The following is a 15,103-nucleotide window of genomic DNA, read 5'->3' as shown; positions in this document are numbered from 1 at the left end:
TCATCAGATCAGAACTTCTTATAGCTCTGTTAAGATAATATAAAACACGAGGTGTTTGAGCTTTAGTTCATTCATTCTTTTTTTTTTAAATATTATTTTTATTATATTCCAATTACAGTAATAGTTTTGTGGTAAATTTGAAGTATTATTTATGGACAGCCATACACGTTTCAGAAGGGGGCACTATCACATTGCAACTACCAAACATTCATTCCTTGACAAGCAATAACAAAAAGGTCATCAGACGTTTCAATTGAGGGGACACGAGCATTATTATACAAATGTAGCTATGTTTTCTATCGTATTACTACATGTTTTCTATAGTAAACTGTTTGTTCCCTATAGTATATTAAATATCAGCAATTCAAATTATCCCCCCCCCCCGCCCCCGGTTCCTCACGGCCATACTGTAAAACGAGAAAATTTGGCGCATACATATTTTAGAGCAAACGCAAGTGGGAATGGATTGGCGCAAATAAATTTTAGCGCTTGCGCTTGTCAGTAAAATATATAAATGTGATATTCTGGGGTTTTTTTACAATCCACACTCGTATTTGACTTTTTGGTTTGTCAAGCACGGAAACACATTAGTAATCCCGTATATCAGTAAACATTCGTTAACTTTACCACATACGTGTTGTTATCACATGACGGTGGTACAATATTAAAATTTATTTTCTTTCTAATTTAAATTTAAAGAAATGGAGTATTTACTCACTTAAATCATATAAAAACAATGCATGTATCGACAGAAAATTACTGATATAAAACCCTCGTCAATCGTATTTTTCTTCTCTCCTGCAATATTTGGTGCCATGCCATTGCCTGGAAAATACAGGTGGAACACCGCAGGGGTGATCCTGGGTTGGCATCTAAGAGGGCGAATATTTTTAAGAAGAGAGGGATGTGGTAGTTAGATGGATTGCTTGTGGCCAAGTAGTTTAGTTGGTTTCGCACCTCACTGGAGAAAATCCAGGAGCCCCGGGTTTTATTACTAAGATAAAAAACTTGGTTTCAGAAACATTTCATTTTTCCGGGGCTTGGGAATGAGATGAAAGAGCAAAGAACAAATTATTTATACAGCACGGAACCACAGGCACTTGACGTTATATATTTTTAATAGCAGAATAATAAGGTATGGGTCATTATTTTTTTTTTATGAAAAATGTGTAATGGTGCCTATGCAGTTTGCACGAAACGGACAATTATATAATACTTATAAGAACATAGGCATCGAAACCGGAGGGGTGGGCTTTTTTGCACAGATATAAACAATATAGGCATTGAACATTGGGGCGTAGGTTTAAGCCCCCCTTTCAACAAGCAGAGGTTTCAGTGTAGTCAAAGAAGGGTAAGCGATAGGGTGAAAGAAAAAATGGTACTGAAAGACGTTAATTCTACTCACCACCTCCCCATAGAAATAAGATTTTTTTTCGTTTGGAGAATTTACTTTTTTGGTTTGTCAAGTTTTTTTTTTCAGGATTAATTTTTTTCTCTTTCAATTAGCCTCTCCCCTTTTTTTCAATTTCTTTCCGACGCCAATGAATAATATTTATAATAATAATAAATATTGTGTAAAGAAACAATCAAAACTCTAAACGATGTTAGTGTTCAATTAGTCTTTTTTGCACCAGGACCATGGTGACAATGTGTCACTGTGCCCCGAAACATTCCGAATATGAGCGTTCACTATCGAACGCACCCTTGTGAGCAAAAATGCCGTCTGTTCAACCTGCAGCCCGGCTCAACGCCAACGGTATTAGAAGTAAAAGTCAGGGAAGATGTGTCTATTTCCTCTTAATTTGTAAATCCAATCTTGTAAGTTTGTAAAGCCAAATTTGTCTTCGTATCAGTTTCATAAACCAGCAGGCTACAGATCTGCAGTTGTATAAAATCACGAGGCTTCATTTTTAGGGAAATGGGGTCACTTTCAAAATATGGACCATTTTCCCTGTTTTTAGACACAATTATATACTAAACTACCAAATAAACAAAGGAATTGACAAAGTAAACATAATCCGTGAAATGTTTTGTTTTTCACCTATATCAGGCAATTTTCATTCCTCATTTTAAAAAAAAGGAAAAGGAAAAACGGGGGAGCCTTTTATTGTAGTGGAAAGAGGGCATATCAAAACACACAAATAGGAAATTTTTATCCAACTACATAGTTTACAAGTCGCAGTGCGTTTACATAGCATCAACAAATGATTGTTTCTCAAAATTAAATAAATCTTACACCAAGAAAGAAATTTCTCTCCATCCTTTATTTTTTTTAAACACACAACGCTGTTTTACGTGGAAGGGGGGACTACTTTACCAGCAGTTGTGCATTCTAGCCCAATTTGACGTCATTTTAACATCGCTGAAACGTCGCTTCGTGAAAATGCATGCGCAAATCAAGTAGAATTAACCTCGTCTATTTAAGAAATTAATTCTGCCGTATCTTATACTTACAGTTTATCATCACTGACAATTTATTTTGGGCACGTAGCATTGGGGGGTTGGAGGGGCTTTGAATATGATTTTGCGCAGGTATTGTATCTATTTAAAAGCCAGGATGTGAGAAACTTATCGTAATTTTATGTTTGATTTATTTTTACAGGTTCTCCAGATTGTGACGGATAGCTGTATAAAAGAAGAATATATAGACCTATATGTACAGGTTTCCACATTTTCATTTTTTGTGTGCTGGTACATGACCTAGGCAAAAAAAAATACTGTATACAGGGTTATCTTCGCCCCTTGTTATTTTCGCCCTTTCACACTGTAAAACAAATTTGCCCCGTTTTAAATTCGCCCTATAGAGGATAGGGCGAAAGGGGCGAAAATAAAACGGGGCGAAAATTTCCCTGTATACAGTATTCATCTTGATTCTCAAGTCAAACATTATGTACACAGTGCAAGGTAGCATATACAGGTTCTTTTTGTGAAGCAGTGTTAATAGGCCAATTAAAAAAAAATATTTATTTAATGTACTCCAACCAACCCATCAAAATCATACCTACAGTACCTGGCCATAAGTGAGTCATAATTTTAATTTTACGCTATATATTTCATTGAAAAACCTATTTTTATAAAAACTTGTTGTGAAGTCAATTTTAGCTCAATTTTTATGATTTTTTTCACTGAAACATGCAGAATTATTCAAATTTTCTTACCTTAAATGATAAACAAAAGGATTCTTAAGGTCAAGATCTAGTAAATGTAAGGGCCTACAGATTTTTCAAATTTAAGAAATTAATTCCTTTAATGATGCCTTATAATATTAGCTTGGTCAAAATAGATGTTTCGGGGCATAATTTGTAGAAAAACAAGATGAAAACCCATATTTTAAACTGTCATTTTCAATGAAAAATTAAGAAAACCAGTATTGAGAATGGGAGTTTTTTCCGTATCAGGCAAAGAAAATGTATCCAGATTGCCTACAGTTTTTCAGAAAACGGTAATTTGTATGTTCTTAGTCTCTAATTTAAAAAAATGTCAAATCTAAAATAGGTATCGGCACTACTTTTCATGTGATTTCAAATTGAATTCCATGGAAATACTTTATTTTCTACATAATTCTATTAGAGTCGTAAAGTACGGGAAAAAGAAAGTTGAAAGTGATTATGACGTCATAATGGATTTAGCACTGAAAAGTTATTCTAAAGTCATTTACTAGATCTTGACCTTAAACTATTGAGAATAAATTATAAAATATTGTCAAGACAAAATTTTCAAACCTCAAATTACTATGGTTTCTTAACAAATTGAAATCTTAAAATTTTTGTTTTGCACTTGACCTGTGATTTCTCGGTAACGCATAAAGTTGAAACTATTTTGAAATAATGTGAAAAAACTACAACAAATCCTGCATTTTATGGTGTTTTAGACATTTAAAAGAAACAACAAATGAGACTTTAATAATATTTTAGAAAAATGCGTTTTTCAATGAAATATATAGTGGAAAAATAAGATTATGACTCACTTATGGCCAAGTACTGTACTTACCCAATTATTTTTTTTCTCAGCATTTTAAATTTTTATCGTTACCATTTTTCTGGTTCCTTTAACATACAGATTGCCTATAGGGTTTTTAAAGTTAAAATGTTTTATTTTTTTAGTTTTGATATCAACAAGTATTAAAACTGATTAGCTGTTCCATGTATACATTGAAATGAGAAAAAAAATTAAAAAAATAATTATGTCTCAGTCAGTAATCTAACCGACAGTTATCAATGTGTTAGATAATTAGAAAACAATACTTATCTTCCTATCTACCTATCTACTTACCCTGTAAAATATGATCTGGAGTACATTATATAAATCAAACAATTATTTTTTTCGTGATAGCCCCAGCTCTCTTTTTCTTGTCAGCAAAGAATGACTCCTTACTATTATATATCCTTGTACATGTATTATTTGATATTAAATAAACGTAAAATTATGTTAATCAATACTTTGTAAAATGTTTACTGATAAGGCATTGTTGCAAAAGAAACATACTCTAGTATGAAGAAACAAAATAGTTACGGGGAAGTTGAATAACTCATTTTTATGCCCCGCCATGAATATGGCCGGGGCATAGAGTGTTTGTCATGTCCGTCTTCCGTTCTTCCGTCACACTTTGCGTTTAGCTCTGTTCAATGCTAAGTTTCAAAGAAACTATCCTAGATATTTTCATCAAACTTCATATGCTGATAGATATTGATGAGAGCTATGCAACTGCATCAACATTTTTTTACCTTGACCTTTCCTTTGACCTTGACTTCACTTTTCTTAAATTAGTGATTAGCTCAGTTTTAAACATGCCATTCAAGATTGTGTTACCAAAGTTCACATGTTGATACAAACTTGCACGGATGATGCATCTCGGGATGAACACTACCAGACTTGCTTCGGATGCTAGATCTGACCAACATTTTCGAGATGAGTGACCAGGTTAAAGTTTTTGGAGCAGGCCATTCCTAAGGAACTATAAGCCCTACTTGGACCAAACTTGCATGGATGAAGCATCTAAGGATGGACACTACCAGACTTGCTTCGGATGCTTCATCTGACCTATATTTTCATTCCCAAGTAACTATAAGCCCTACCTGAACCAAACTTGTATGGATGATGCATCTAGGGATGGACACTACCAGACTTGCTTCGGATGCTGGATCTGACATACATTTTCATTCCTAAGGAACTATAAGCCCTACCTGAACCAAACTTGCATGGAGGATGCATCTAGGGATGGACACTACCAGACTTGCTTCGGATGCTGGATCTGACCTACATTTTATTCCCTAGTAACTATAAGCCCTACCTGAACCAAACCTGCATGGATGATGCATCTAGAGATGGACACTACTAGACTTGCTTCGGATGCTGGATCTGACCTATATTTTCCAAACAAGCAATTCAGCCGTATCACTATTCAAGATATTCTGATCAAATTTTATACACATACACATTTTCATGTTTCTTTACTGATATATCCTCGGCGGAGCATTCATGTCCTATGGACTTATTTCTAGTTTAACTGGAAAAATTATGTTATCAATTTCTTACCCTTTCAGGCTGAGAATAAAGATTGATGTGGCATTGTTTTATCTGATGAAGTGTCTGAGAAAACTAAGATTTTTTGGCCTAAAGGTGAATAAAACACTACTTATGCATACAAAGTTTTTAAACCTGCTGGTTCTTATTCTATGCAAATTAATTTGAAACTTGTATCTGTAAATTCTGCATCCCAATTGAAGAACATTATAAAATTTAAATTTGTAATACTGTATTAAGCAAACTTTTTAATGTGTTTAAAAGAATGAAATAAAATAATGTCAGTTCATCTTTTTTAAACAGATCGTTTCAAGAATGTAATAAAGCATAATCATTTTGGTTGTACCAGTTATCTCCCAAGTGCTAATGACACAGACAGAGGGTTCCAAGTTCTCTACATAACTAAAGAAAATCTCTGTAGGTATACACTTCTTTTTTCACTTTTACTATTCATTGACCTAATTTGAAAGTTTGTGATCTTTTCTGATCACCCATTGTCTTGCTCTGTTTGTCTGTATGCTTAGTTGTCCGTCTGTGATTTATAAATTTTTGTTGCTATTTGAGAACATACAAATACTGGGACAAAATGAACCAAAGTTGGTACAAAGAATCTTTGGTTACAATGGATTTAAAATTCTTCAATGAAGGGCCAATTTTCATCTCCAAAGGGAGATGATTAAAAAAAAGGGGAATAATTAGGATAGTGTGGAGCCATAATACGGGAACAAAGTAAACAATGGGAATATAAAAAATATTTTTAAAACTTTTAAACAAATAATTTGTACAAAATTTGAATATAACGTCAGGCGGATTGATACGTTTTTGACGCAAGTCATTGTAACGTACAGTACAGGCCACGAGTTTTCCGCAAAAAACACGGGGCCCCGTGGACCGCAAGTCCACGCTTTAGCGTGGACCTCGAACCTTGTCGGCGTCTTTGAAGTCAGCGTTTCTGTGCACCGTGTAACACGGTTTGTCACAGTTCTAATGATAAATATTTTAAACATTCTTATTGCCTTTTTTTAAATAAGATTAAATCAACTTTCTTTCGAAATATTTGTTTTACTTTTTCCATAAATCAATATTGGTAATTTATCGCATACAGATAATTAAACTAATAAGATGCCTTAAAACTTAATAACAACGTACTCGTGTCAGGCAAAAAAAAAATATACAGTCACGTTTCAAGTTAAATACTTATTACGTTAGTCATAAAAAGTTCAATAGACTATTATTATATTACATTAAGAGGAAACACGCTTTCATAAATGAATTACTTGATTGTCTCTACTTTCGATTTTGATTTTAACTGTGTTCAATTAAATCGTTCATACAAGATCGTTTTTCCCTACGTATTACATATCAGATGCGTGATTATACAAAGTGAATTAATTATTTTGTAAGAAATTAAATGTACATTTACTGTGTGTAGATTAAATTTTAAAAAAAGTATCAGACTCGCACATTAATTCTGCTCTTTGATACCGATACTCTGCGAATCATTGGACAGGTTCAGATGAGGATTATTGCAGTTAGACTAACACTAAAAATCTGTAATTATGTAAAATATGGAGATAAATATTAAACTCGAAAATCCACTGAACAGGCAGAGATAATAATCTGAATAATTTCATTAATTAAAATAGTGATAAACTTTAGTTAGTAAACACGCTGAATACAAAAATCACAGCCGAATTTTTGGCAAATGAAATGTGGCGAATATTACTTCATTCTGAAATATATCGTGTGAAAAGAAAAAAAAACGGTTTGAGAAAACATATAGATATTTAGCGATTTTTAAACCCAACCCCCCAACCCCCCTTCTAAAAATGCGATACGAATCAGCCAGTTAAAACTTTATCAGAAGTCTGCAAATTTATGTTACTTTTTTTTTAATCTTAATCTACGGGATACATTCTTATTTGTGTCTGAAAAAGGATAAATAAATTAACAAATACATGTAAGTTTATAATTGTTGTTGTAGTGAAACCTGGAAGATGAATTTCGCATATCAGTTGAGTGTGTTACATGTATACACTTGCTGTGGTCAGAGCAAAAGAATTTGAAAGGCGTGATAAACATACGGCGCCCCTGGCCCACCGGCAGAGACCCAATATATTTTTGAACAGGTGTGAACTCGGAACTGACCATAAGATTGTTTCAAATCACAAGAGAAATTCTTTCCGCGTGAACAGACTTTCAAGGTCACCTAGCGTCATGGGATTTTGATTGGCAGGTGATGCACGAAAATTTTGTGCGTACAGCATATACAGAGAACAAATTAATTGCATTAAATGGGTTGAATATAAACAAAAGTTGTGGCAATTAAATAGAATTATAGAATGATTAATTGTGACCTCCGTAACTTAAATAAAACGAAGAATTAAAAAAAAATTACAGACTATATGTTCAAAGGGGGTTGTATGAGTCTCTCTTCCTCTCTCTCTCTCTCTGGTATAGCTTTTTAAGCTTTTATACACTTTACAAGGAAAGACAAACGAATTAAAATAGCTACTTACACTGAATGGATTTTAAAAACATAACGGGGTGAATACTACTCTATGAAAATAATGTTTGCTGTTACGTGAAATACGCTTTGAAATTATTGCATTAATTTCGTGTTTCTGCTGACGATTTTCGCATTCACATTCAGAATAATTCAAGATGAACAAAATAAATGTATTTTAATAAGGAATATACATTGAAATGCTTGGATCGTGTTAAAACCATGAACATAAACACAGCTCCGATTTAATTTTATACTGTACTATGTATGTCAGTGTATGCGACACGAATGCAGCTTGACGCCATTTCGTCTTCCTTTGTTACGTGAACATATGAGATTAAATTATTCATTTAAAGTAAAATTCATAATTTTGATTTGTGACGTGGATGAATAATTTTACTAAAATATAAATTTCTAGACACATAGTTAATTCAAATGAAAATCATTTAATTTTTTTTTTTTTTACCGATATCTAATCTCAATATCATGTGTGCCATTCGAATTCCAATATCTGGTAGAATAAAAACGTTTTTTTATATATACATAACCAAAGTTGTCATCAAAATTTATTATCAAATTTTTCATCAGAAACAAACGATTTTGTCTGTAATACTATTTACACGATGCAGCTTGGAGGAGAATTTTCTGGACATGCAACGGAACGAAATTTACTGGACACGGTGCGACACGGAGGGCACTAGCTGAGATTTTCTAGACACGGTGCGGCACGGTGTGCCTACCTGTATATTTCAAATCCACACACACCGTGCTACACCGTGTACACGGTGTAACACAGAGCGTTTCACACGGTGTTTTTTCCACCGAGCGTTGCGGAAAACTCGTGGCCTGTACTGTAGGCAACCCATTTCATACGATATAAAGTAAATTTTTTATCCAATCAAATACAGCGTTACAACCAGAATTTAATATTAAATAATGATGATAATTATTATTAGTTTGTGAAGGTTTATCTACTTACCATGTAAATATGTGAAAAAGTTTGATTTTATTTTGACAGGTTCTACAAATTGTGATGGATAACGGTGTAGAGGAAGAATACATATATTTACAGTTTTCATGTTCTCCTTTTATGTTTACTAGTATATGACTAATGCAAAAAAAAATAATCTAGTTTCTCAGGCAAAATATGGCAAAGTTTCATATGGGATTTTTTAGCAGATGTTATCCCTCTTTGATTGCTTTCTATTTTATCAATACTTTATAAAAAAAATTTGCTGATAAAATATTGTTTTATAAATATGTTGTGCATCAGAATCTTAAATTTTTTTAAAAGCATAGCACTTTTTGTCTTCTTGAAATATTAGTAAATACTTTAAAAGGGTACGCACCTCCGCCCCCAAAACAGGTTTCTGAGAAACTACTGTACAGATTTATTACATTGGCCTAAAATTTAAAAAATATGATTATCTATTCATCTAAAGTTTTAAAAGTTTCTAGATCCATGTATTCTTGAAATTGATTTTAAACAGATCATCAGTTAAAGATTGCTTTGCCAGTAATGGAACATTATTTTTATTGCTTGTAGAAAACTTAATAATGATGTTGAAGATTTAATTGCAATAATGACAGTATGTCTTTATTAAACACAGATTGTTCCAAGACTGTTATAAAGCAGCATTATTTTGATTGTACTGGTTGTCTCCCAGATCCTAATGACACAGACACAAGGTCCCATGCACTCTACATAACCAAAATCTCTGTGGTATATATATCTTTATTACTTTTGTTATTAGTTCATCTATAATCTGAAAGCTTGTGAATGTTTCTGATCTCCATCATTGCCCGGCCTCAGTCTGTCAGTTTGTCCGTAAACTTTTAACATACAGTTGTATTTATTTTTATTTATTTATGTTTTGGAGAACGTTCAACTTCTGGGCCAATTTTACCAAAGTCTTTGTAAAGAATATTTGGTAGTGTTGCATTAATTATAATTTGTTTGAGGGTCAAGTCCAAATTCTAGAGGAGATAATTAAAAAGAAGGTAAACATATTCAAGACAGTGTGGAATCATACTATCATTATTGGAGCGAAGTTTTAAATAGGAAGATAAAAAGTCTGTTAAGAATTAAGCATTAGGCCAAAAAGTAGAAAACCTACATGTAAGGTCCCTTAACTCTAGAACTGTAAAACAAAATCTAAATTGCTCAAATCATGGCTCCACAATAAAAGATCAAAGTTTTATATCTGGGATTATTATTCCAATACTCTAGAGGAAAAAAAATATATTTAAAAAAAATTAAAATATGTACAATCTTTAAATTGTTCAAATCATGGCTCCTGAGGTAGGGGAGGGGGGGGGGGGCAAAATAGAGGATCAAAGTTTTACATGTAATTATGCAATAATTTTGAGAGGGAAAAAAAGAATAAAAAAAAAACATGAAACTTACAAGTAAGCTCCCTGATATATGTAGAATATCACACTGCTGTATATGTTTTGATCTCGGCCGTTGGTATATCAGCCTTAGCGGATGGTATCAGCCCAAGCCTTACTGGTCGAGACCATCCTAGGGTCAACATTATATTGGTCAAAACAGCGATATGATGTAAGTTGTTTATATCATGTATTATAATAAAACCAGACAATTTTGTCTAATGGAATGCATACATATATATTGGAAAAAAGTTTTAAAACATTCAATTCATATCTAGTGGCAAGAAAATGAAATAACCATTCAGTAGAACTATCCACTTTTGTTTTCAATCTTCGTAAATGAGGTAAAGATGTAATGCTTGACGAAAGTGACTAAATAATCACGAATGGAGAATAGCGATGATGAGAAAAAATTTGACCATTTAGAAGAAATTAACATGTATTTTTGAAACCTTTCCTACCATAGCTCATTTTAATATAAAGATTTGAAGGTTCCAAACTTAAGAGAGTTCTACTTTCAGTTTCAAGCAATCTTCCTGTCATAAAAGGCTAGGCCAGAAGTTTTCAACTTAAATACATGCTTAAACATAGCATATAAAGAGAAATTTGTACATTCTTACAGCCGAAACAGATAAACAAGTCAACCTTTTCGTGTTCAAAATATAATGTGTTAATATGTTTTATTTTAACAAGAGTTACCTCTCTTACGTCAGGAGCAGCATCGTTTGTCACACGTTTCAAAAACTTTATTTTTTTATGTATTAGCATTGCATTTATTTTTAAAAATTCAGATGTAATATTAGTATAAAAATACCTTTCTTTAAAACCGATATACATATTTTACTGTCACAAATATACACATATTAAAAAGAAATAAGTAAAATTTGAGGGCAAAACAACCCCTTCGTAATAGGGCAAGACATAGTGATGTCGCCCTGAGGGCAATGCAGCCCTCTCTCCTAGCAGTTGTCTAATCAAGTCTAAATCATGTGTTATAATCAAGGATTATACACTACTAGGTTTATTAAATACATGTGCATGTAGTTATAATTCTAAGTTGTTTTTATCATGGTCCCCGGACGGAGAATAAGCCCACAATTTGGTATCAAAATATGTAGAAAAATTCATTAAAAATTTTCTTCTCAAAAATTACTTGACCAGAGAAGATAAAACTTATATCAGCTAGTGAGCTTACTGAAAGTTGTAAATTCTCAATTTTCAAAATTTCAAGAACAGGGAGGGGGAAAGGGGAGGGGCAAAGGGACAAAGGTGAGCATTGTGGCACAGAGACCTCTTGTTTATATTAATGTTGTCATGTATAAAGTGCTATAAATGGCTTTTCATTGAAGTAAGGAAGATTGAGTTATAAATGTAATATTCCCTTGATTTTCATTGATCTTTTATACATATTTGTAAGTTATTGAATTGACACAATTTAAAATATGAATTTAAGAATTATACCATGTCAGATTCATATCAATTTGATGTCAGTTGATCTTGAACTGTTATCCAACAGATTTTCTAATAATATATATATTTTTTTATATAGATCAGATTCTAGTCCAGAGCTGTGTACAAAGGACTCTCCTCAGTCAATTAAAGTAAGGCGTCTGCACCACGTACAGTATTTGTACAGTAGTTGTACAGTGTACAAGGTACAGTTGTGTTCTCAGGGCCGACGGAAATTACAGAATTCTTATTACTTGTGAACTTGTCTTGACATGTCATGACATCTAATTATAATATATTATGCAAGTTTTGAAGACAGACAAATATCATTTGATATATAAAAATGTAGATAAAATCATATTAATCTGTTAATAGGCAATAAATGTAAAAAAATAAAGTCTAGAGACAAATAATTAAACTTAATGTAAATACTGTATATCATATTTTAAAGAGACAATTATTTAATGATCTAAAGAAGTACATTTAAAAAAAAAACTGTAAAGAGAGTCTGTGTTTTTGATGTCAATAATTCTAGCACTGCATGTGTTGTAATTTACAGAGAGATCTCCCTGACTGAGGAAATCAACATAAAACCAGAGGATGAAGAGGAAATAGATGTCTGCTGTCAATGATGTATAGAGGAGTGTTACAGAAATATGTCACCTTGTCTGGTGTTAGTCAGTGTCATCACATATCACGTGTGTCATCAGACCGGGTCTGGATCAGTGATGAGAAAGGCAATCTTATACTGACAAACACTAAAGGAGAAGAACTAGATCGTGTGACAGATATAGGTAGTGTTTATGTTGTGGGAGGACACAGTGTGAACCGTGAGTGTGATCTAATCTACATAGACAGGGAATATAACATCAATAAACTGTCTACAGAGAACAAAGAAAAGACTACCATAATAAAGTACAACACATCACCATGGATACCACTGTGTGTCTACAGCTCCCCCTCCACTGGACACCTGCTGGTCGGGATGTATATGTATAGACGTGATAGAAAGACAGGCAAGGTAGTGCGGTATAACTCCACAGGAGAAAACATCCAGACCATACAACACCACAACAACACAGGTCAGGAACTGTATGGATATCCTCTCTACATCACAGAGAACCGCAATGGAGATGTTATTGTGTCTGACTCTATGCGTGGTGTAGTGGTGACAGATCGTGACGGTAATTACCGGTTCTCCTACACAGGTCCTCCATCAAGATCAGGACTAATACCACGTGGAATCTGTACTGACGCGCTGTCACACATCCTGGTGTGTGATTGGATCACCGAGTCAGTACAGATGTTAGATAGTGAGGGTCACTATCTGACAGAGATACACACACCACAACACGGGATAGACAGACCACAGGGCCTGAGTTATGATGATGAAACACACCTACTGTGGGTAGGGTCATACGACAACAACACAGTCAACCTATACAGAGTGGTAGATACAGACTCTCTGACTGGTAAGTAATAATGTACAGTTATAGTTCAGTATGTTTAATTAGTTTAATTGTTTTACAATACTCTATGTACACAATATGTTAGATAATTTAATAATTACTGGGAAAGTCATGACTGAATTAAATTACAATGATTGTTTTCAGTTTGATGACATATTACATGTTTAGTTGATTACAACTTGACAAGAAATATTTCTATGATGAGGATACATTAATTATAAAAAGTATAAATCTATAGATACATTATTTATATATTATGTTTATTATTTAATAAGTGTTCTTATAATGTATACTTGGTTTAGGAAAATAAAAATAGGCTTTGATGTCTTTGACAAACTTTGATGTCTTTGTAGCATATCAAATTTAACATATTTTTTTTACATATGAAAATATTTAAGTATTCTATTCTACATCATGTAAACATGCTAAATATTCTAACTGGTAATTGATTGTTTGAACAACTCTGATTGATTTTAACTTCTGTTTTGGTTGACATGATTGTGGATGAAACTTTATAGTATATATATGCATAAATATTAAAGCTTCTGGTTCCTAACTTCAGGAAATCGAAGGGGGATTGAATGGTGTGGTTTAATGTTTGTTGAAGTGTTTGTATGTCACTAACACATGTCTAAGGAAATGGAATCTAGAGAATAGTCAACTGTTTAATGGGGTGTGAGGTATAGGGAGGGATTAGGGGTTTAGAGGGGGACATTTTATTTCACTAAACAGTATATTGATATAGTTCTTTCAATACTTTATTCAAGCAAAAATAAGTCAATCTCTCAGAAGACATACTGGTAGTTTTGATATCAACACCAGTGACATTAAACCAGCTCTGTCTAGGAATGTTGTGTATTTCTGTAGCAGGTGTTCAGTAAATCTACACTGTGTACTGGGTTGACATCGTACATGTATATTACATATAGTGTTCACAGATTGTAGCGGTTATAACTAAGTTGCATCATCTTCCCAGAATTTGTGTGTGTGTGTGTGTGTGTGTGAGGGTGTGTGTGTGTGTGTGTGTGTGTGTGTGTGTGTGTGTGTATGTGTGTGTGTGTGTGTGTGTGTGCGTGTGTGTGTGTGTGTGTGTGTGTGTGTGTGTGTGTGTGTGTGCGTGAGAGAGGGTGTGTGTGTGTGTGGATCAAATACTTAATCGTTTACATTTCAGTTGACAACTAAAGATTAATCAAATGGTGAAAAATGAAAGAATGTGAAATTGTTCTTGACAAGTGTACAGTAATAAAATCAAAATGTGAGACTCACCCGTAACATGAGTAATACAGGGAAACATTAAGAAAATATATGAGGATGATGAAATGCTAGATATATCTTTATGTACTACATGTATATTGTGTATATTATTTTTTTGTGAAAAGATCTCCCACTGGAGGATTTCAAATGTGAGACTTTTATACCAGTTATATGGAAAAACATTAAAATTATCATTTTAATGATAAAATGCTAGAGATATCTTTATCTATCTTGTGTATATTGTTTTACAATTTTTCTTCTTTTTACTTGTTTTAAAAGGTCTCCCTCTGGAGGATTTCAAATGCAGGAAACATCCAAGCCGTCCATTATCCCAGTTCTGTATCCCGTGTGACGTCACCTTGTGTCAGGAGTGCATCAGGACCTCTAGTGATCATAAAAAACATGATGTTCGAGATGTAGAGAAATTATTCAGAGAAATTCACAAGAGAAAAGGTTTGTTATGATGAAGAATGTTTTTTATTCGAAATATCTAGACCAAAATAATCAACTG

General features: G+C 33.2%; 1 protein-coding gene and 1 long non-coding RNA gene across 3 annotated transcripts; both read left to right on the top strand.

Moving 5' to 3' along the window:
- Nucleotides 1-2,600: 2,600 nt before the first annotated feature.
- On the top strand, nt 2,601-9,101 carry LOC134238296 (uncharacterized). 2 transcript variants are annotated; one of them, XR_009985967.1, is made up of 4 exons: nt 2,601-2,662; nt 5,544-5,619; nt 5,827-5,944; nt 9,048-9,101. It is a non-coding gene; the product is annotated as an uncharacterized LOC134238296 (long non-coding RNA). The 2 variants fall into 2 exon arrangements; XR_009985968.1 differs by having other exon boundaries at nt 5,827-5,940; nt 9,048-9,098.
- A 534-nt stretch (nt 9,102-9,635) lies between these two features.
- Nucleotides 9,636-15,071, top strand: LOC134238295 (tripartite motif-containing protein 3-like). The gene is made up of 4 exons (XM_062720421.1): nt 9,636-9,752; nt 11,970-12,075; nt 12,429-13,341; nt 14,872-15,071. The coding sequence occupies exons 3-4, from the start codon at nt 12,498-12,500 to the stop codon at nt 15,054-15,056; spliced, it is 1,029 nt and encodes a 342-aa protein (XP_062576405.1). The 5' UTR covers nt 9,636-9,752; nt 11,970-12,075; nt 12,429-12,497; the 3' UTR covers nt 15,057-15,071.
- The last annotated feature ends 32 nt before the right edge of the window (nt 15,072-15,103 follow it).

The sequence above is a fragment of the Saccostrea cucullata genome, unplaced genomic scaffold (genome assembly GCF_032062105.1).
Source record: "Saccostrea cucullata isolate Sc308-1 unplaced genomic scaffold, CSIRO_AGI_Scuc_v1 ctg3348, whole genome shotgun sequence".
Taxonomy (NCBI): Eukaryota; Metazoa; Mollusca; class Bivalvia; order Ostreida; family Ostreidae; genus Saccostrea; species Saccostrea cuccullata.
The sequence above is the reverse complement of the archived record's forward strand: the minus strand, read 5'-3'. Positions and strand labels throughout refer to the sequence as shown.

Coding starts and splice junctions, on each gene's coding strand:
- LOC134238295 (XM_062720421.1), top strand. CDS start 12,498: ATGATGTATAGAGGAGTGTTACAGAAATATGTCACCTTGTCTGGTGTT. Junction 13,342..14,871: donor AGATACAGACTCTCTGACTG/GTAAGTAATAAT, acceptor TTGTTTTAAAAG/GTCTCCCTCTGGAGGATTTC.